The sequence below is a fragment of the Phyllopteryx taeniolatus genome, chromosome 4, assembly GCF_024500385.1.
Source record: "Phyllopteryx taeniolatus isolate TA_2022b chromosome 4, UOR_Ptae_1.2, whole genome shotgun sequence".
Taxonomy (NCBI): Eukaryota; Metazoa; Chordata; class Actinopteri; order Syngnathiformes; family Syngnathidae; genus Phyllopteryx; species Phyllopteryx taeniolatus.
This window is the reverse complement of record NC_084505.1, coordinates 33,520,463-33,541,365: the sequence shown is the minus strand read 5'-3', so window position 1 is coordinate 33,541,365 and position 20,903 is coordinate 33,520,463. Positions and strand designations below refer to the sequence as shown.

General features: G+C 41.3%; 1 protein-coding gene across 3 annotated transcripts in view; it reads right to left on the bottom strand.

The window, feature by feature from the left end:
• vps37c (VPS37C subunit of ESCRT-I) overlaps nucleotides 1-20,903 on the bottom strand; it is a 153,955-nt gene that overhangs the window by 28,184 nt on the left and 104,868 nt on the right. The window contains exon 5 of one of the 3 annotated variants that reach the window (XM_061771915.1): nucleotides 308-10,693. The exons of 1 other annotated variant lie outside the window; for it this stretch is intronic. In XM_061771915.1, coding sequence (XP_061627899.1) covers nucleotides 10,076-10,693 — 618 coding nt within the window. In that variant the 3' untranslated portion in view covers nucleotides 308-10,075. Of the gene's footprint in view, nucleotides 1-307; nucleotides 10,694-20,903 lie in introns of those variants that run through there. One more of the 3 variants, XM_061771917.1, reaches the window with a different exon arrangement.

Here is a 20,903-nt window from a genome sequence, read left to right as displayed (position 1 = left end):
ATATAGGTCGAACATGATTTGCTAATCATTGTGTTCTGTTATGTTTAACACAACGTCCCAACTTCATTGAAATTGGGGTTGTAATTATTTCAATATGAATTGATTGAATTTTGCCACTCCTGTCCCCTGTGTATCATGAAAAAATTGTATTTGTCATTCTCTCCCATCAAACTCGGTGGGTGGACAGTGGGCGGGAATAGAGTCGATCCAGCCCCAATCAAATTCCTTGTTCTGACATGAGCTCTTCTATGAGTTGTTAATAGTTTAGGAAAAGCCATGGATTTTACAGTGAATACATGGGCTGGTATTTATTTATTTATTTAAATCTTTATTTAACCAGGTAAGGCAGAGAACAGTTTCTCATTTACAATGCCAACCCGACTGCAGAGAGCAGGGCAAAACATGGCCGAAAAAAAGCAAGCACAAAAAAGTACAAATACAACTGTACTATGTGATATACATTACATATACACAAAACATAAAAACAGAACATGAAACATTAAATAACAAAATCACAAATAACCAGACAAAACTTCACCAATCAAAAAACACCATAAAAATCACAAATAACCAGACAAAACTTCACGAATCAAAAAACACCATAGACATTGGGCATACGACACATTGGGGATGTGTCGTTCGCCTTTTGATTGCCCTCTTCAAAACTCCAAACCACACAGCAATTTAATTTGCTGGTAACCCACAATAAAATTTATCAAATAGATTGTCATTGTCACAGGTACAAAGAAATTAAAAGTGCTTCCAGTCAGTGTAACATTCATTTAAAAATATATAAAACAAAGAATGAATATATATATATATATACAGTACATACACATACGCATACACGTGTACATAAAAGAATAAATAGAAGGAATGCATACTTCCTGTCATATTGTGTTTTTTTGTTTTTTAGCATTGAAGGTGGTTATTGCAGTTGGATAAAAACTGTGTTTGAGTCTTTGCATTCTGAGCCACTGTGTACCATATGCACATGAAGCACATCAATATGCAGGTGCAGAAAAAAAGACACCAGTGGTCTCTGTGTGATGTTATTCTTCCTGAGTATTCTCAGCAAGTACAGTCTCTGCTGGGCCTTTTTCAGCCGCTCAGAGGTGTTCAGGCTCCAGGATCAGCTCTCCTCTACAGTATGTGGACTCCCAGGAAGCAGAAGTCTGCCACCCTCTCCACACAGTCCCCGCTGGTGGGGTCTAAGTCTTCTTTCTCCTGTGGTCTATGAAGAGTTCTTTGGTCTTAGATGTGTTAGGGAGCAGGTTGTTGGCCCTGCACCATGTGGACAGCCGCTCCACCTCATCTCTGTAGGCAAATGCATCTTAGTGTCTTAGTGCCTTTTTATGGTTCTTTTACAAACAGTCCTTCTGTGTCATTCAAGCTGTCTTTACCTTTAATGCCACTGGAAAGAGCCTCATTATGCTGTTGCAATACACCAGGGGTATTTGTGTGCTGAAGTGCCAGGATGAGGGAGCCATTTTGCATTCACACAATATCAGACAGCAAAATTAATTGTGCTATTTCTGAGATATGAATATTATGAATTTGTGAAAGTGTCCGAACTATTGAATGTATTTACCATTACTATGATTCTATAAAGACAATTGTAATGGGTTGAATGAGTAGTTAGAATCATTTATGCACTTTTAGCCACAGTTTGAAGGGCAACAATTCAGTTTTCAACTCACACAATTTTTATGAAGGTGTTTTTGTCTTTACCGAAATGCTCTTTTGTCTTTACTGTTGAAAAAGAAGTGTATTTTATAGTGTATTTCTGCCAGGAAATTGTTCTTCAAACGTCGACTAAACAGTAGGTGTGATATAATGCTGCCACCTTGAATAGTGTCAAAGGCCTGGTACACACAGCCTGTTTTTGTGCCAATTTTGCCCCTTCCCTACCAAGCATGTCAAATGCCAGACAATCTTAAATCTTATTAGATTATCCTGTAAAATTGTCTTTAGGTCTGATGTGTATGCGGAGTGGATTTGTTCCAATTTGAAACAAGTCAACGCCTGTTGAACGGGTTCAATATTTACGACTAAAACGTGCGTGGGGAACATCGACATCCCCCAAGTCTTGACACCGTGAATTGTGACGTGAAACAGAATGGAACCAAACAAAGAAGCACTGAAGACTTGACGAACACGGAAACAACCGTAAATGAAGACAAAAATGTCTTATCCGATGTTGTTTTATGTATAAAAATGGGGTCCCCAGACGCCAAGAAGTATTTTATTGAGAACAACGCCACTTCAGAATGCTCCCGGGTACAGCAACCTTTAGCAACACTTGAGAAACATAGGCGCAGATCCAGAAATGTTTCTTCTTCTTCAGGTTTGTGAAATCCCGTGTGAGCATGCGAGACAGTTTGGCAGTACAGCAGAATCTTTGTGTGTTGCCTGCTCTGTTGAGATTCTTGGAGCACACCAAACGCATGATGACTAAAACTGTTGAATGCCTAATTTTTTTTATCTTTATGTCTGGGGACTGTAGCAGATAATATTTTTTTATACATCTTTTAACAGTGGAAAAATGTGTGTACTAGGCCAAACATATGTATAGTTCATGAGCAATCTGTCTCGAATAAATCTGTCACTCCATGACACTAACATACATTTTTTATTTTATAATCCACTCAACATGTAAAATTTCTTTTTTTTGAGAAAAAAATACTTTGAACATAGATTATATGTGGGTAATTTAAAGGACTATTCAAATTGCATCAGGCATACTGCAAAAAAAAAATAAAATTAATTAAGGAATGGTGGACGACTGGTTAGAGCGTCTGCCTCACAGTTCTGAGGACCGGGGTTTGATTCCCGGCCCCGCCTGTGTGGAGTTTGCATGTTCTCCCCGTGCCTGCGTGGGTTTTCTCCGGGTATTCCGTTTTCCTCTTAGATCCCAAAAACATGAACGCTAGGTTCATTGAAGACTCTAAATTGCCCGTAGGTGTGAATGGTTTGTTGTTTATATGTCCCCTGCGATTGGCTTGCAACCAGTTCATGGTGCCCGTTGATAGCTGAGATAGGCTCCAGCAGTCCCACGACTTTTGTGAGGATAAGCGGCTCAGAAAATGGATGGATGGATGGATAATTAAGGTGAGGAATTTAATAGGGATGAAACGATATCTATATCTCACGGTTCGGTTTTATCACAGTATTAAGCTCATGCTACGATATTTATTGCGATATTGTGGGAACGCTCATGGTATTTCAATAAGACTCATGGTTTTGCAGAAATAGTCACAGTACAGGTGCGTCAAAGAAGCAAAAGCAGGAGAACCGGGGAAAAAAAACTCTTTTCGTTGCTGGCAGAGTCCTTCTCAAGGACTTTAGTAGTTTCTGTGTGTTTTCCCACAGGTTTTTTTGAAAAAGACATCTTTAAATCATATATTACCATGCACTTCTATCCCCGTCCATCCAATGTTTACGTTCGTATCCTGTACCTCAAAAACAGTATTATTGCTGCAGTAGTAATCATGCTATGCTCACAATAACAAAATTGTCCATTGAGAAATTGTCTGTTCACTAATTTAAAGCAAAGCAATTTTATATTGTGCATTTCATATACAAGGTAACTAACTCAATGTGCTTTACATGATTAAAAGCATTTAAAAATAACGAATAAAAACAGCTTATAAACATTTAAAACAAAGAGAAAAAAAAGTACAATTAAAACAGCCTACAGTGCAAGAAATATCATTTAAAAGTAGAAATGCTCTAAAAACTATGAGAAAAAGGATGAGTTTTTAATCTGGACTGAAAAACATTCACACTTGGGGCTGACAGTCACTTCTGTTGTCAACTTACTCCATTTGTGTGCAGCATAATACCTAAATGCTGCTTCACCATGTTTGCTTTGGACTCTGTGCTCCACTATTTGACCTGAGTCTGTTGATCTTAGAGCCCTTCTGAGTTTATAGTCCATTAGCATGTATTACTTGTATTCAGGACTTAAACCATTGAGTGAATTATAGACCAGTAGCAGAACTTTAAAATCTATTCTAAAGCTGACTGGGAGCCAGTGTAAAGACTTTAAAATTGGAGTAATATGCTCTGACCTCTTTGTTCTGGTCAGAACCTGAGCTGCAGCATTCTGAATGAGCTGCAGCTGTTTAATGCTCTTTTGGGGAGTCCAGTCAGAAGACCATTACAATAGTCAAGTCTACTTGAGATAAAAGGATGGATGAGCTTCTCCTGGTTTGCTTGGTACATGCAAGCCTTCACTCTGGATATATTCTTCAGATGGTAGAAGGCACTTTTAGTAATTGATTTGATATGACTGTTGAAAGTCAGGTTGGAATCTATCAGTACACCAAGGTTTCGGACTTGGTCTTTGGTTTTTAAAGAGAGTGACTCCAGGTATTTACTAACAGCAATCTTCTTTATTACCGAAAACAATTATCTCAGTTTTGTTGTGGTTTAATTGACGAAAATTTTGGCTCATCCAGTTATCTGTTTTAGACAGTGACACAACACCTCAATTGAACTGTAGTCATCTGGAGACACTCCTAGATATAACTGTGTGTCATCTGCATAGCTATGATAGTCAAAATTAAAGTTCTGAAGAATTTGACCCATGGGTAGCATATAGAAGCTGAACAGGAGGGGTCCAAGAACTGACCCTTGAGGGACCCCATAGGTCATTGCCATTTGATGAGATTGAACACTTCCAATGGTTACAAAATAACTCCTTTCCTCCAGATAGGACCTGAACCATTTAAGGGCTGTTCCATTTAGTCATATTCAAGTTTCCAACCTGTTCAAGAGTATTTACAGTTAACAGTATTTAGTGTCATATTTTTTTTATTTATAACATTTGAAATTTTATACTGCCTACTAACAGTGATTTCTTTGTTTGAGTCCAAAAATTCAGCCATAAACGTAGGAACACTCTCAAAGGCATGGGAATCCTTAGTTTCTCTTCTTCCGCTTCGTGATATTATAGGATTTATTTTTCTGAGCAGCCTGTGTAACATGTTTTAATTTAAAATGTGGACATTTTATTTGAAGAGGGGGAAGTATGTCAGATTTATTTTTGCAGTGATATATCAGTGTGTGTTCACTGTGATGGGTAAAATGCAGAGAACAAATTTCGTTTGCATGCATGCATGTTCATGCCAATCAAGGTGGTGATGATTCTTCTTCTTTCTCTCGATGGCATGGACCTATTTTATAAAATTTTTGCGACTACTGTAACGGAATGGTGGAGGGATATGTTACAACAGGGATTTGGAATTGTTAATATCTCTCCGTGTGATATTCTTTCACGCGTGACTTTCAACTTCAGATAAACACCACACCAATAACGAGTGCTCCTGGTACAATGCGCTTAAATAATTCGGCGGATCATCTCTTTGAGGGGGAGTGGTGGCGGCGGCCTGCGGCTGGCCGGCTCATGGGGCTTCCTGGTGGCTGCAGGCGCTGGCCGAACGCGGCTTCACGAAGCGGAGGTCCACTAGCAGCCGATCCCGGTCTGTAGGAGTGTTTGCTAGGACGGAGGCTGGCACGAACAACCAGGCGACTCTTGGCCAATCGATTGCGATGCGGCGCTCAGACCGGCACAGCAGCCTTTCGGTCACATGGGCCAGTCAGAGAATCAGTGCAGTTTTTGTGACGTACCCACATGGGTTATGCATCTAATCGGGCGCATTTATGTTCTTCATGAGGAAGTGCAGCACTGTAGCCTGGCTGTAGCAGCCTGTCTAAGCGGTGTGGCTGCGTATAGCTGGGCCAAAACTAAATTTTAGGCACAATGGCTAATTTTTTTTTTACCAAGACAAGACTTTTAATTTTGTGATATCATGAATACTGTTACATCCCTATAATTTAATTCATTGTAAACTCGGTGACAGGCCCACTTTAGTGGTACTGGTACTTAAACATAAAATATTATTCATGCGTTCAAGTTAAGGTTTTAAAGGATACCTTTTGCTTTATCGTGAGATTGAGTGATAAGATTTTCAGCAAAATTCTGTGCCTTTCATTCAAATATGTCACCCCATGACAGTCACTGCGTGATGTCATTTTTATTTTAATGGTTCTAAAAATGTCTGGTAGAAGAAAATCACCTCTGCTACCAATTATGTCATGCAAAAATAAAATAAAACCTTGGCCACTAAAAATATAGAAACCCTCCCATAACTCCCACAAAATTCAATAAATACCTCCGCTTTGTACACCATATGCTCCGTGTCTGATATTCCTGCATCTACATTACATGTCATTACTAAAATTAACTCGCACATGAAACGCATGAAACATATTGGGCGCTGTAGACACTGTGGAATCCATGTCTTTCATAAAATTTCATTAACGGTCAGAGGACAAAGATGTTATGGGGTCAGTTAAAAATCATATTTGCACTCTTTATATGTTATCTAATATTGTACAAAGCACATCATTTACAGCAAGTGGACAACTGCAGTTTAGTTTAAAATGAGGTTTTTATTACACGTATTGACCACTCCCCAAACATACCCGAAGCTGGAGGTGTAGTTACTCTATCCACCGCAAAGGCTACTAGAAATGACGTTGCAATTGCCAAACACAGTGCGCGACACTCTATTCGCAATGCCGAGCAACGTGTTGGAATATGAGGAGGATTTTGACGTACAGAGCACCCAACTGAACTTGATATCGTCAAACCGTACGTTTGAGCCGATCAGGAGGTCGGAATCTGACAGTGACGACGACGAGCAGCCAAGTAGCAGAAGCAGAAGAGACGACAAAATACCACGCAGAGCCAAATCCATAATTTACTTGTTCCACCATCCTCACTTTCAATAGAAACAGAGTCATGAATAAAATATAACATGCATCCTCATGGGGTCAGACAGTTGAGGAAAAAAATACAAAATTATCCAGTCATGGCTAGAAATATGGCACCCCAGGAGTGCCAATATATTTTTTAAAATATATTTTATATATATATACATATGATATATTCATATATAACCCCAATTCCAATGAAGTTGGGATGTTGTGTTAAACATAAATAACAGAATACAATAATTTGCAAATCATGTTCAACCTATATTTAATTGAATACACTACAAAGACAAGATATTTCATGTCCAAACTGATAAAGTTTTTTTTTTTTTTTTTAGCAAATAATCATTAACTTGGCTGGGACAGGTGGCAAAAAAGACAGTTGAGGAATGCTCATCAAACACCTGTTATGAACATCCCACAGGTGAACAGGCTAATTGGGAAAAGGTGGGTGCCATGATTGGGTATAAAAGGAGCTTCTCTGAATTGCTCAGTCATTCACAAGCAAAGATGGGGCGAGGTTCACCTCTTTGTGAACAAGTGCGTGAGAAAATAGTCAAACAGTTTAAGGACAATGTTCCTCAACGTACAATTGCAAGGAATTTAGGGATTTCATCTTCTACGGCCCATATCATCATCAAAAGGTTCAGAGATACTGGAGAAAACACTGCATGTAAGCGGCAAGGCCGAAAACCAACATTGAATGCCCGTGACCTTCGATCCCTCAGGTGGCACTGCATCAAAAACCGACATCAATGTGTAAAGGATATCACCACATGGGCTCAGGAACACGTCAGAAAACCAATGTCAGTAAATACAGTTCGGCGCTACATCCGTAAGTGCAACTTGAAACTCTACTATGCAAAGCAAAAGCCATTTATCAACAACACCCAGAAACGCCACCGGCTTCTTGGGCCCCAGCTCATCTAAGATGGACTGATGCAAAGTGGAAAAGTGTTCTGTGGTCCAACGAGTCCACATTTCAAATTGCTTTTGGAAATTGTGGACGTCGTGTCCTCCGGGCTAAAGAGGAAAAGAACTATCCGGACTGTTATGAACGCAAAGTTCAAAAGCCAGCATCTGTGATGGTATGGGACTGTGTTAGTGCCAATGGCATGGGTAACTTACACATCTGTGAAGGCACCATTAATGCTGAAAGGTACATATAGGTTCTAGAGAAACATATGCTGCCATCCAAGCAACGTATTTTTCATTGACGCCCCTGCTTATTTCAACAAGACAATGCCAAACGACATTCTGCACGTGTTACAACAGTGTGGCTTCGTAGTAAAAGAGTGAGGGTAAAAGACTGGCCTATCTCCCATTGAAAATGTGTGGCGCATTATGAAGCGTAAAATACGACAACGGAGACCCCAGACTGTTGAACAGCTGAAGCTGTACACCAAGCAAGAATGGGAAAGAATTCCACCTACAAAGCTCCAACAATTAGTGTCCGTCGTTCCCAAACGTTGATTGAATGTTGTTAAAAGAAAAGGTGATGTAACACAGTGGTAAACATGACCCTGTCCCAGCTTTTTTGGAACGTGTTGCAGCCATAAAATTCTAAGTTAATGATTATTTGCTAAAAACAAAGTTGATCAGTTTAAACATTAAATATCTTGTCTTTGTAGTGTATTCAATTAAATATAGGTTGGACGTGATTTGCAAATCATTGTATTCTGTTATTATATATGTTTAACAAAACGTCCCAACTTCATTGGAATTGGGGTTGTATGTTTCAGTCACACAGCACAAGCTTTTACATAGTATGCAGCATATTGTGCGCCCCTCGCTCGGATAGCTTTATAACACTCCTCACAGAAAGTCTTTGCCGTGTCTGTTGGCTTGTCATATAAGCAAAAGTTGAGAGGACAGCCCTAAAAAGTACTGGGTGGGTCTTTTTTTCCTACTGCCCAGTGACTAATACCCATAATAGAGTCATAGGTATATACAAGGAAATCCTCACCTCTTGTCTGGGCCGCTTCGCCGCTGCACCATGGGGGCTGCGAGATTTAGTTCTCTTGCTGGCGTTTGTGGTCCCGATAACCGTAGGAAAATAGTTGGCACCGCAGCTGGTTTCAGCCTCTGCCTAACTACACGTGTATCCAATGCTTTTTGCTAAATCTTTCTCAAAACACGCCGGTTTGAAGTGATCAGCACAGAGATTGGAATGCTTGCTAGGCACCCAAAGCTGACCACATTTCTTCCTGTCGATTGACTTTCCCACTGGTCACGTATTCCTTTTTCACTCTTGCCACTGCCTGAACCATTTGTACAACCAAATGCCATACAATAAAACATTGTGAAATCGCTAAATCAAACAACAAATTTACAAGGACAGGAACAACAGCATGATACAATAGCACACAACGCCGAATGAACAGGCTGTTTGGCTAGTGTTACGTCACAGCGCTGGATAGAACCGGAAAGCGTTAGATGCAAAAAGCAGAAGGCGCATTATGAATCATATTTATCGATTTAACTGCTGTATATCGCTATATCATCACTTAAAAATGGAAGCTGTGGTTTGTAAAAGGGTTATAGAGTTATCAAGAACATTTTCACATCTTTGTCCTCTGATCTTTAAATCACGCAGGCTCACACAAGAGTTTGTGACTGGATCAGTGCTAGTCCGGCTCAGTGCCCACCCACAGAGTTGGATGGGAGAGAGAATGAAAGGTAACATTATTTCAAGAAGCACAAAATTCACAGGGGATAGGGGCGACAAAATTAAATAAATAGTCAAATTATTAAATATTGAATTAAGTAAATAAATTGTGAAATAATTAATTACACATTTATTTTTGGCACTTTCGATCTGCCATAGGAACAGGACATGACATGGACAGCACATGTTATAATTTCCCAAAAAAAAAAAAAAAAAAGAATCATACAAACTCACAACTATACATCAAGAGAAGGGAGTAGTTCAAGCTGAAGTGTGGGAGGACAAGTACTATAAGGACCGCAAACAACTTGAGACTAAGGTGTGGGGGTGATGAGAATCAAGAAAAGTAACGTTATAATATTAAGACAGAATAACAATCTAAAATCTGAAAGTTGAGGAAAAGACAGTAGTTGACAGAAAGAGGAGGGGGAAACAATTAGTCTGAGAAGCCTGGCAGGAAAGGGTGCATAAAGTATGTGAAATTAAAAAGTATTAGGAAAGAGGAGAAGTAGATATTTTCAAGAATATGGCTGGGGTACTCCATATCCAGGTCTGCAAATGGGTCTTTCAACTGGTGACTGAGAATTGGAGTAAGCAGACCTGGTTGTATAACTAACTATAGCCTCAATCACTATATGAAGCTGGGTATACTGCGGTATTGCTCTGGGGATGAAGTGGTGTGTATTGGCCAAAAGCTGATCCTGGGTTTGGGACAGAGAAAGACAACTGAGTTGGATAAGGGCAGGGGGCTGAAGCCAGAGGTCTGAATGCTGGCCCGGGGCCAGTGTAGCTCCCTGCTGGGGCAAAAGATGAGCCTGCATATGATAGTACCTGTGATGAAGGAATGACTGGGCCAGAGCTTGTTGCCAAAGGTGTAAATGGTGGGGGAGCATTGGAAGGAGAGATAAGACATTGGAGGTAGGGGAGATCACAGGAACCGTCACCAGATGAAGACAGAGATTGGGAGGCATCGAAGTAGCTGGAGGTCTGGCATTTGGTGTTTCCTTGTTGCTGTTGAGTTGTTGTTGTGGTATGTGGATTCCACTGATCCACAGAAGGGCCTTGGCTGATGCCTGGTGATGACCTTATAGCCTTGGGGTTATCCTCTCTTTTCTGTAGCATGGCCTCCTGGAATTTCTCTATCCGCACACGTCTTTTATGAGCAAGGCAACGAAGAACAAGGAAGCGGTCAAGGAATGAGTCCAATGGTAGACAGCCCTCCAGAAATACATCAGCTAGAACCTGTAGACAGAGGTGCACATTGTTGTTTATAACAGAGCTGCAAAAACAATTCCTCCTACCAGTTATTGTTAATAATTTCCACCTTGCTAGTGCCAAACAAATCATACGAGTGACTTACTTTGGCCACCCCTAATGGGAAAAGCCAAACGCATAGAATACAAAAAGCATCAATCTATCCATCCATTGATATTCTTCTGGGTATCCAGGGTCGGGTCCTGGGTGAGCAGGGCTTCCTCCATGTGGGAGCCACCTTGTCTGGCTCCTCTCTATGCGGAGGAGCAGCAGCTCTACTCTGAGCCCCTCTCGAATGACCCGGCTTCTGACCCAATCTCTAAGGGAGAGCCCGGACACCCTGCGGAGGCAACTCATATCGGCTGCTTGTACCCAAAATATGTTTCTTTCGGTCACGACCCACAACTTGTGGCTATAGGTGAGGGTAGGAAAGTAGGTCAACCAGTAAATAGGGAGCTTCACCTTTCGGCTCAGCTTCTTCTTTACCACAACAGACCGATGCAGCGTTCACATCACTGTGGACGCTGCACCAATCCGGCTGTCGATTTCCCGCTCCCTTCTTCCTTCACTCGTGAACAAGACCCGAAATACTTGAACTCCTCCACTTGGGGCAGGATCTCCTCCTCGACCTGGAGAGAACACTCCACCCTTTTCTGACTGAGGACCATGGCCTCAGATTAGGAGGTGCTGATTTTCATCCCAGTTGCTTCACACATGGCAGCAAAATGCTCCAGCGAGAATTTTAAAATTGCAGCTTGATGAAGCCAACAGATCCACATCATCTGCAAAAAATCATTGACACAATGCTGAGGTTGACAAACCGAACCCCTTCAACGCTTATGTTGAGCCTAGAATTTCTGTCCATTAAGGGAATAAACCAAATCGGTGACAAAGGGTAGCCTTGGCTGAGTCCAACCCTCACTGGATATTAATCTAAATTACTGCCGGCAATGCTAACCAAACTCTGACACCGGTAGTAAAGGGACATTGATATTAAAAATCTATTAGTAGGCTAACTTAAGTTGTGATATATTTGTAACAGATTTGAAATGTAACAGATTTGAAATGCTGGAAAAAATGGCCTAAAGCTCATAACTCACCTTTTGTCAAAATTAAACGGGGGGGGGGGGGGGGGGGGGGGTCTCTGTGACTGTGTTAGCCTTGGCCCCCAGATGACTAGCTACGGCCCTGTGCTGCCCCAGCAACGTCACCAGCCGGCCACACAGCCATACTGTAATTCGCGGCTTGTGCATAGATGAAGAATGCAGCTGGCTAGCTGCGAGAAGTAATGTCAATTGCAGGACACATTTACCATCGACACTTCATACATACGTCTAGATAACATGCTTCAATTCAGCGCCAAGCGGGGGCCCAGCCGCTGCAGGCTGCGCAGAGACAAAGGCTCACCCTGTCTCTTCCCAGATCAAGCAGCGGCTGGGTGCCGGTGGCTTGAATCCACCACTTGCTGCCAAAATGAAGTTTTTTTTTTTTTTTTTTTTAATAATTTTGATTTAGTTCACATTTGTGAATAAAATCTCATAGAAAGGAGGAGTATAAAAATAAAAAAGAACAGAGCCTGTGTGTGGTTAGGGTCCATTCGTAAACATGTTTTTCCCTGAATATTAGTAATTTTCCCCAGTTCTTTTGTATATTGTCTGCTATTGACAGCCATTATTGGAATGATGGAGCTTCAGTCTCAAGCCAGTTGTTTATTATTGCCTTTTACCCAGCCACCAGGAGAATGTTGACAAGGTACTAATCATGCACATCTTCTTCCAAATGTCCCAGGTAGCGGTAGAACCAGGCAACCTTTTGGGATTGCATGTCCCACTAAATCACAAAGAGCTGAGTGAAGCTTTCTCCAAAAGGGCTTGCTATTTGTCCACTTTCAAAACGTGGTGTATGATCTGGATCCATGTAAGTACATTGTCTCCAGCACGATTGTTGAGTTTTCATCTAAGTTAGATTACAAGTAACTTTTTAGTTACTTTCAACAGTGGCAATAATATCACTTATCCATAGTACGAAAAGACCATTAGCTTAACCACACACATTACTTTGTAATACAAGCCACACAAGTTACAGAATGACGTCAACATGAACAAATACCTTAAACATTAGTGTGTAGCTTGAAGCCACATTAAATGACCTACAGTGGTGTGAAAGTGTTTGCCCCCTTTCTGATTTCTTTTCTTTTCTTTTTTTTGCATATTTGTCACACTTAAATGCTTCCCATCATCAAACAAATTAAATATTAGTCAAAGACAACACAAGTAAATACAAAATGCAGTTTTTAAATGTTTTTTATTATTAAAAACATAAAACATTGATGGCCTGCAAAATTTGGGCTGATTTCTTCACAGTATTCTAATGTTCGAATTCTTGAGTTTGTGGGTTTCATGAGCTGGAAGGTCAAATTATGTAAAAATAAACAAATAAATACTTGAAATTGTTTAAATTGTGGGCCCTGAATCTATAATCTATGAAAGTTTAACTTTTTGAATGGAATTATGGAAATAAATAAACTTTTCCATGATATTAACATTTTTTGGAAAGGGTCTACTTCCAAAAGTGCGATTGACCTGAAAATTTCACCAGATGTTGGGGAAAAACCCAAGTAATCCATACATAGAAAGAAATTAGAACAAATAAGATCAGAAATTAAGTTGTGTAAGAATGTGAAATGACACAGGAAAAAAGTATTTAACACATGAAGGGAGGTGCAAAAAGGCATGGAAAGCCAAGACAACACCTAAAATCTATCAATATTGATCAATAATCAAAGAGCAATCCAGCCCCTTCTCAGTGCAAGTGAATATCAGCTGGTTCAGTCCTAATTTATGCCTACAAAAAGGTCTCATTGCAAAGGTGTGAATCAAGACACATCTCATGATGGGGAAGAGCAAAGAGCTGTCTCAAGACCGTCGCAAAGTAATTGTTGCAAAACATAATGGTATTGGCCAATCATACCACCATAAATTTGCTTCGATCAGGTGGTCCTCCCAAGATTTCTGAAAGAAGAGTGCAAAGAATAATCAGAAGAGTTGTCCAAGAGCCAAGGACCACCTGTGGAGAGCTTCAAAAAGACCTGGACTGAGCAGGTACTGTTGTCACAAGGAAAACAGTGAGTAATACACTCCGTCACCATGGCCTGTCTGCACGCTCATTATGCAAGACCCCATTGCTGAAAAGAAAAAAAGCACGTCAAAGCTCGTTTAAAGTTTGCTGAACAACATTTGGACAAGCCAGTTAAATGCTGGGAGACTATAGTCTGGTCTGGTCTGGTCATCTTTGGATGCCATAATGCACACCACGTTTGGAGGAGAAATGGCAGTGCATATCACCCTAAAAACACCATATCAACAGTGAAGTTCGGAGGTGGGAACATGATGTTGTGGGGATGCTTTTCAGAAAATGGTACTGGCAAACTTCACATCATTGAAGGAAGGATGAATGGGCAAATCTACCGAGACATTCTTGACAAAAATCTGCTGCCGTTGAGACATTTCATCAGGATAATGATCCAAAACATGCTGCCAAAACATGCTGCCAAAAAAAAAAAAAAGCTGCTAGAATGGCCCAGCCAATCACCTGACTCGAATTCAATCAGAAATCTATGGAAAGAACTGAAACTCAAGGTGCATAAAAGAAGACCACGGAACCTTCAATATTTGAAGAATGCTTGTGTGGAGGAATGGGCCAAAATCACAGCAGAGCAATGCATGCGACGAGTTTCTCAATACAGGAGGCGTCTTGAAGTTGTCATTGCAAACAAAGGCTTTTGTACAAAGTATTAAATAAATGCCAGTTGGCATATTCAATACTTTTTCCCTGTGTCATTTCACATTATTACACATGACTTAATTTCTGATCTTATTTGTTTTACTTTCTTTGTATGTATGGATTACTGATGAAATAGCACCTTTGGAAATATATTTACTGAGAAAAATGGCGACGTGTTAAATACTTATTTCAGCCGCTGTATTTGTACATGCATATAGTAAAATATTGGCGAGTTGGTGGGAGGCTAAGCTTAGGAGAGCATTGTGTGTGTTTGTGTGTGTAAGTGCGTTTGGATTTTGATTTGTGTTTATTATTTTGTACAACCCCAATTCCAATGAAGTTGGGACGTTGTGTTAAACATAAATAAAAACAGAATACAATCATTTGCAAATCATGTTCGAACTATATTTAATTGAATACTCTACAAAGACAAGATATTTAATGTTCAAACTGATAAACTTTATTGTTTTTAGCAAATAATCATGAACTTAGAATTTTATGGCTGCAACACCTTCCCAAAAAGCTGGGACAGGGTCATATTTACCACTGTGTTACATCACCTTTTCTTTTAACAACATTCAATCAACGTTTGGGAACTGAGGACACTAATTGTTGAAGCTTTGTAGGTGGAATTCCATCCATCCATCCATCCATTTTCTGAGCCGCTTCTCCTCACTAGGGTCGCGGGCGTGCTGGAGCCTATCCCAGCTATCATCGGGCAGGAGGCGGGGTACACCTTGAACTGGTTGCCAGCCAATCGCACGGCACATACAAACATACAACCATTCGCACTCACATTCACACCTACGGGCAATTTAGAGTTGTCAATTAACCTACCAGGCATGTTTTGGAGATGTGGGAGGAAACTGGAGTGCCCGTAGAAAACTCACGCAGGCATGGGGAAAACATGCAAACTCCACTCAGGCGGGGCCAGGTATTGAACCCCGCACCTCAGAACTGTGAGGCAGACGCTCTAACCAGTCGTCGACCGTGCCGTGTAGGTGGAATTCTTTCCCATTTTTGCTTGATGTACAGCTTCAGCTGTTCAACAGTCCTGGGTCTCCGTTGTTTTCAATGGGAGACAGGTCTGTACTGCAGGCAGGCCAGTCTAGTACCCGCACTCTTTTACTACGAAGCCACACTGTTGTAACACGTGCAGAATGTGGTTTGGCATTGTCTTTCTGAAATAAGCAGCGGCGTCCATGAAAAAGACGTGGCAGCATATGTTTCTCCAAAACCTGTATGTACTTTTCAGCATTAATGGTGCCTTCACAGATGTGTAAGTTACCCATGCCATTGGCACTAACACAGCCCCATACCATCACAGATGCTGGCTTTTGAACTTTGCATCCATAACAGTCCGGATGGTTCTTTTCCTCTTTGGCTAAGAGGACACGACGTCCACAATTTCCAAAAACAATTAGAAATGTGGACTCAGTGAACCACAGAACACTTTTCCACTTTACATTAGTCCATCTGAGATGAGCTCGGGCCCAGAGAAGCCGGCGGCGTTTCTGGGTGTTGTTGATAAATGGCTTTTGCTTTGGATAGGAGAGTTTCAAGTTGCACTTACGGATGTAGCGCCGAACTGTATTTACTGACATTGGTTTTCTGAAGTGTTCCTGAGCCCATGTGGTGATATCCTTTACACATTGATGTCGGTTTTTGATGCAGTGCCGCCTGAGGGATTCACGGGCATTCAATGTTGGTTTTCGGCCTAGCCGCTTACATGTCGTGATTTCTCCAGATTCTCTGAACCTTTTGATGATACTATGGACCGTAGATGATGAAATCCCTAAATTCCTTGCAATTGTACGTTCAGGAACATTGTCCTTAAACTGTTCGACTATTTTCTCATGCACTTGTTCACAAAGAGGTGAACCTCGCCCCATCTTTGCTTGTGAATGACTGAGCAATTCAGGGAAGCTCCTTTTATACTCAATCATGGCACCTACCTGTTCCCAGAGAGCCTGTTCACCTGTGTGATGTTCCAAACAGGTGTTTGATGAGCATTCCTCAACTTTCTCAGTCTTTTATGCCATCTGTACCAGCTTTTTTGGAACGTGCTGAAGCCATAAAATTCCAAGTTAATGATTATTTGCTAAAAACAATCAAGTTTATCAGTTTGAACATTAAATATCTTGTCTTTGTTGTGTATTCAATTAAATATAGATTGAACATGATTTGCAAATCATTGTATTGTGTTTTTATTTATGTTTAACACAACGTCCCAATTTCATTGGAATTGGGGTTGTATATTGGTGATTATCTGTATGTGTTGAAAGGACCCAGATGATGCATCCCAAGGGGTTATCCTTGCAATAAATAAATACCAGTATATAAATAAATAATCCACAAAACAACATCTATGATTTACACACACCCACACGCCGACCGTATGCAGTATTGTGCCACAAGTCTGTGCCACAAGTATTACGACACTGCAATAAAGTATCATGGTGTTGGTCGGTGCGCATAGACTAGTTTGGCAAACTCCCATGCACCCTTGAGGACCCTGCTGAGGGTGGAGAGCTGGTCCACTGTTCCACGGCCAGGATGAAAACCACAATCCTCCTCCTGAATCCAAGATTCGACTTTCAAGACATTGTATGAACAATGATTGGGGTCAGGCCTACCTGCCATCGAAAAGTTTTAAGTTAAGATAACCGCCACAAGGATTGTTCATACTAAGGATTACGGTAGCACACCGGCAACGCGCTCCAGTACCAACTTCAAAATAAAAGCCTAAAATGGCATTGATGGCCAATGAATTAATATGTGAGGTCATTATTTTGAAGTTGGCACTCGAAACAGGTTAGCGAAGAGGCTGCATGTTAGCATAATGGATAGTATAAACAATAGTTGTAGAGGCTGCCATGGCTGTAGGCTGGCCTGACCACAGTGGAAAATGCCGAGGCCCTCTTCGGATTCACGTTGTTTTTTTTACCTGTCCTGTTCAGCTGCATGTCCATGCAGAATGGTGGATCTGTATGGCTTTTTGTGCTGCAACAATTTTGCTGTGCAGCACGGGGGTTTGAGATACTCCCTCTGCTTATTTTTTAATTATTCTGATGTTTATTGAAAATGCAGCCGGACAGAAAAGGGTTTCAGGGGACAGACAGAGGGACAGAACGGACAAGGGGAAGAGGAGTGCAAACCGCAGCAGAACAATAGTTAGTCAAGATATTTGACCACAAGTAACGTTACAGCAGTCAAATTGTGTTCTTATTTGTGGATTGGGGGGGGGGGGGGGGGGGGGCACCCGGTGAGGATGTGCCACAACTAACCAATAGAACAAGATGAGAGAGGACAGAGAAGGGGAGGTCATGACAGCATGTGGGAAATCAGCAAGGCAGTGCTACTGATGAGTGGTGCGGTGGGATGCTCTTTATGGTGTCTAAAAACCTGTAAGAACCTGTGAGTTGATATCTTAATATAACTTGTGTTATTATTCGTGGTCCCAGCACAAGCAAATAAAGCCTGATAGCGTGTCTATGGAACTTATTAGTGAATGAACAGCATATCACATGCATGTCAGTCAACTAGTTTCCGGAGTTGCTGACCCAGCACATTGAGGAAGGCTGGGCCCGGCTGCCTACACCCACAAGTGGGGTGGGGGGGGGGGGGGGGGGGGGGGGGGTGCAAGCCAGCGAGCCCATCCCGAAGGGGACCCACCTACTGCCAAGGACTGTCCCTTTACCAAGCAAAGCACCGCGGCCCTAACCCAAAGGGAGGGGTATGGGTACCGGACCAACACCCCCCACGTGACCCTATGGCGTGAACAGGAGTCTACGATGAGAAGATATGATTTGGTCACATTACATTACATTACATTTCTGTATGACGTTCTTTCCCAGGCAAACAAGAATCAAGCTTCAAGGTTCACCATTTTAATGAAAGGTGACCAGTTTTTTCTTCCAGTTATGCATTTTGTTATTACGTTTAGCAGAGATATATTCTAGTGTTATATACTCTATGACAAGATTTTGCCATTGATAGCTTGTTTATCTTTCCAGTTTAACAATATTGTTATTTAGCGATTGCAAGAATTACAAGTATTGGTTAAGCATGTTTATTTGGAAGATCTATACCTTTTAAATCACCCAAAAGACAAAGATTAGGAGAAATTGGAAGCCTACCGTTTGAAACTGAGGAGAGTTTCCGTTTAACTACTGACCAGAAGCACTGTACAGGCGTACAATGTCAAAGAGCATGAAAATAAATGTCTGGAGCGTTTTCAGTACAATGAGTGCATACGTTTGATTTTGAATAGCCCATTTTATGCATGGGCGGCACGGTGGCCGACTGGTTAGAGCGTCAGCCTCACAGTTCTGAGGTGCGGGGTTCAATCCCCGTCCCCGCCTGTGTGGAGTTTGCATGTTCTCCCCGTTCCTGCGTGGGTTTTCTCCGGGCACTCCGGTTTCCTCCCACATCCCAAAAACATGCATGAATTGGAGACTCTAAATTGCCCGTAGGCATGACTGTGAGTGCGAATGGTTGTTTGTTCCTATGTGCCCTGCGATTGGCTGGCAACCAGTTCAGGGTGTACCCCGCCTCCTGCCCGATGACAGCTGGGATGGGCTCCAGCACCCCCGCGACCCTAGTGAGGAGAAGCGGCTCAGAAAATGGATGGATGGCATTTTATGCATACTATATTGCGTAATGTGTGATCTATGGAGTATTTTGAACTGGACTAGCTGTAAATTACTTTGGTTTTTTTTGTCATTGAGAATGCATTTCTGCAGATTTGCGCCCCATAATCATTGTCAGTAGACACTGAGATGTCTTTCTCCCATTTTGCGATTGGTAAGTGTATTCAATTCGTACTTGAGATTCAATTGTATACTTTTTAAAAGGAGTTTTTTGTTTTATGGGAGTATTTTCTAAACAAAAACGTGTACTTCTAAAGTATTCACGTGTGTTGAGAATCTTTTTAGGATTGCTTTTCTTTATAGTATTGAAGGAAGTTACCACCTCTAATTTGAAATTCTTGGAATTAGCTTTCACATGTCATGAATGCGTTATTTTGATGTGTTAATTCCACTGTTTCCATGTGCTACAGTAAAGGGGTATTTTGATAATCTCAAAATCGGGATTGTACCAGATTGGGGAGGAATGATATGGTGGTGACTAAGATTGTGGGGTTTCAAGACTTTTCCACCAAGCTGACAAAGTGTTTGAAGTTGGGTCTGTCAAGTCGCCATTCTGTGTTACTTTTCTGAAAGGGTTGAGACGCTAATTCTATTTTTCATATTTTTAGAGTAAAATTTTAAAATGTCAGAGTCCAGCATTTGGAACCATTTTAACGTGGTTTTTTAATGGGAACATTAAAAATAAGTCGTTAATTTGAGGTAAAGTTTTCGTTTTTACCCTAGTTATATGCCCAAAAAGTGAGATAGGAAGGCTGTTCCAACGTTTTAAATCATCACAGATTTTTTTCCAGTAGAGGTATGTGATTTAGATTATTTAACCCCCTATGTTTTGCTGAGGTATTAATGCCTTGATATTTGATATTTCCTGTTGAAATACGAAAGTTTGGATTTTGGGCCGCAGGATTCCATGAGTTAGTCGTTATAGGAAGTTTTTATTTTGACCAATTGATAGCATATTCTGACAATTGCGAAAATGTCAAGGTTAAAAGCGGTTTAAGTGATGACTAGGGTTCTTAAAAATAAGGATATCATCTGCGTAAGGATTGATTTTGTGTTCTGACACAGGAGTACCTTTAATACTACTGTTCTGCCGTATCGCTATTACCTGTGGTTCGATAAATAGTGCAAATTATTGAGAGTGTGCATCCTTAATGCAGCCCTATGGGGGGCACAAGTCAGTGCAAACTGTAGGCCGGTCCCAAGCCCGGATAAATGCAGAGGGTTGCGTCAGGAAGGGCATCCGGCTTAAAACCTTGCCAAACAAATATGAGCGTTCATCCAAAGAATTCCATACCGGATCGGTCGTGGCCCGGGTTAACAACGTCCGCCACCGGCGCCGTCAACCTGCAGGGCGCTGTTGGAAATTCAGCTACTGTGGGTCGAAGTCGAAGTCGAAGTCAAAGAAGAAGAAGAAGAAGAGGTGGAAAGCGGGTTCTTCGGCAGAAAGAGAAGAGGAAAACACAGAGCCTAGAACTGAATGTGGGGACTTTGAATGTTGGGACTATGACAGGAAAATCTCGGGAGTTGGTTGACATGATGATTAGGAGAAAGGTTGATATATTGTGTGTCCAGGAGACCAGGTGGAAAGGCAGTAAGGCTAGAAGTTTAGGGGGAGGGTTTAAATTATTTTACCATGGTGTAGATGGGAAGAGAAATGGAGTCGGGGTTATTTTAAAAGAAGAGTTGGCTAAGAATGTCTTGGAGGTGAAAAGAGTATCAGATCGAGTGATGAGGCTGAAATTTGAAATTGAGGGTGTTATGTG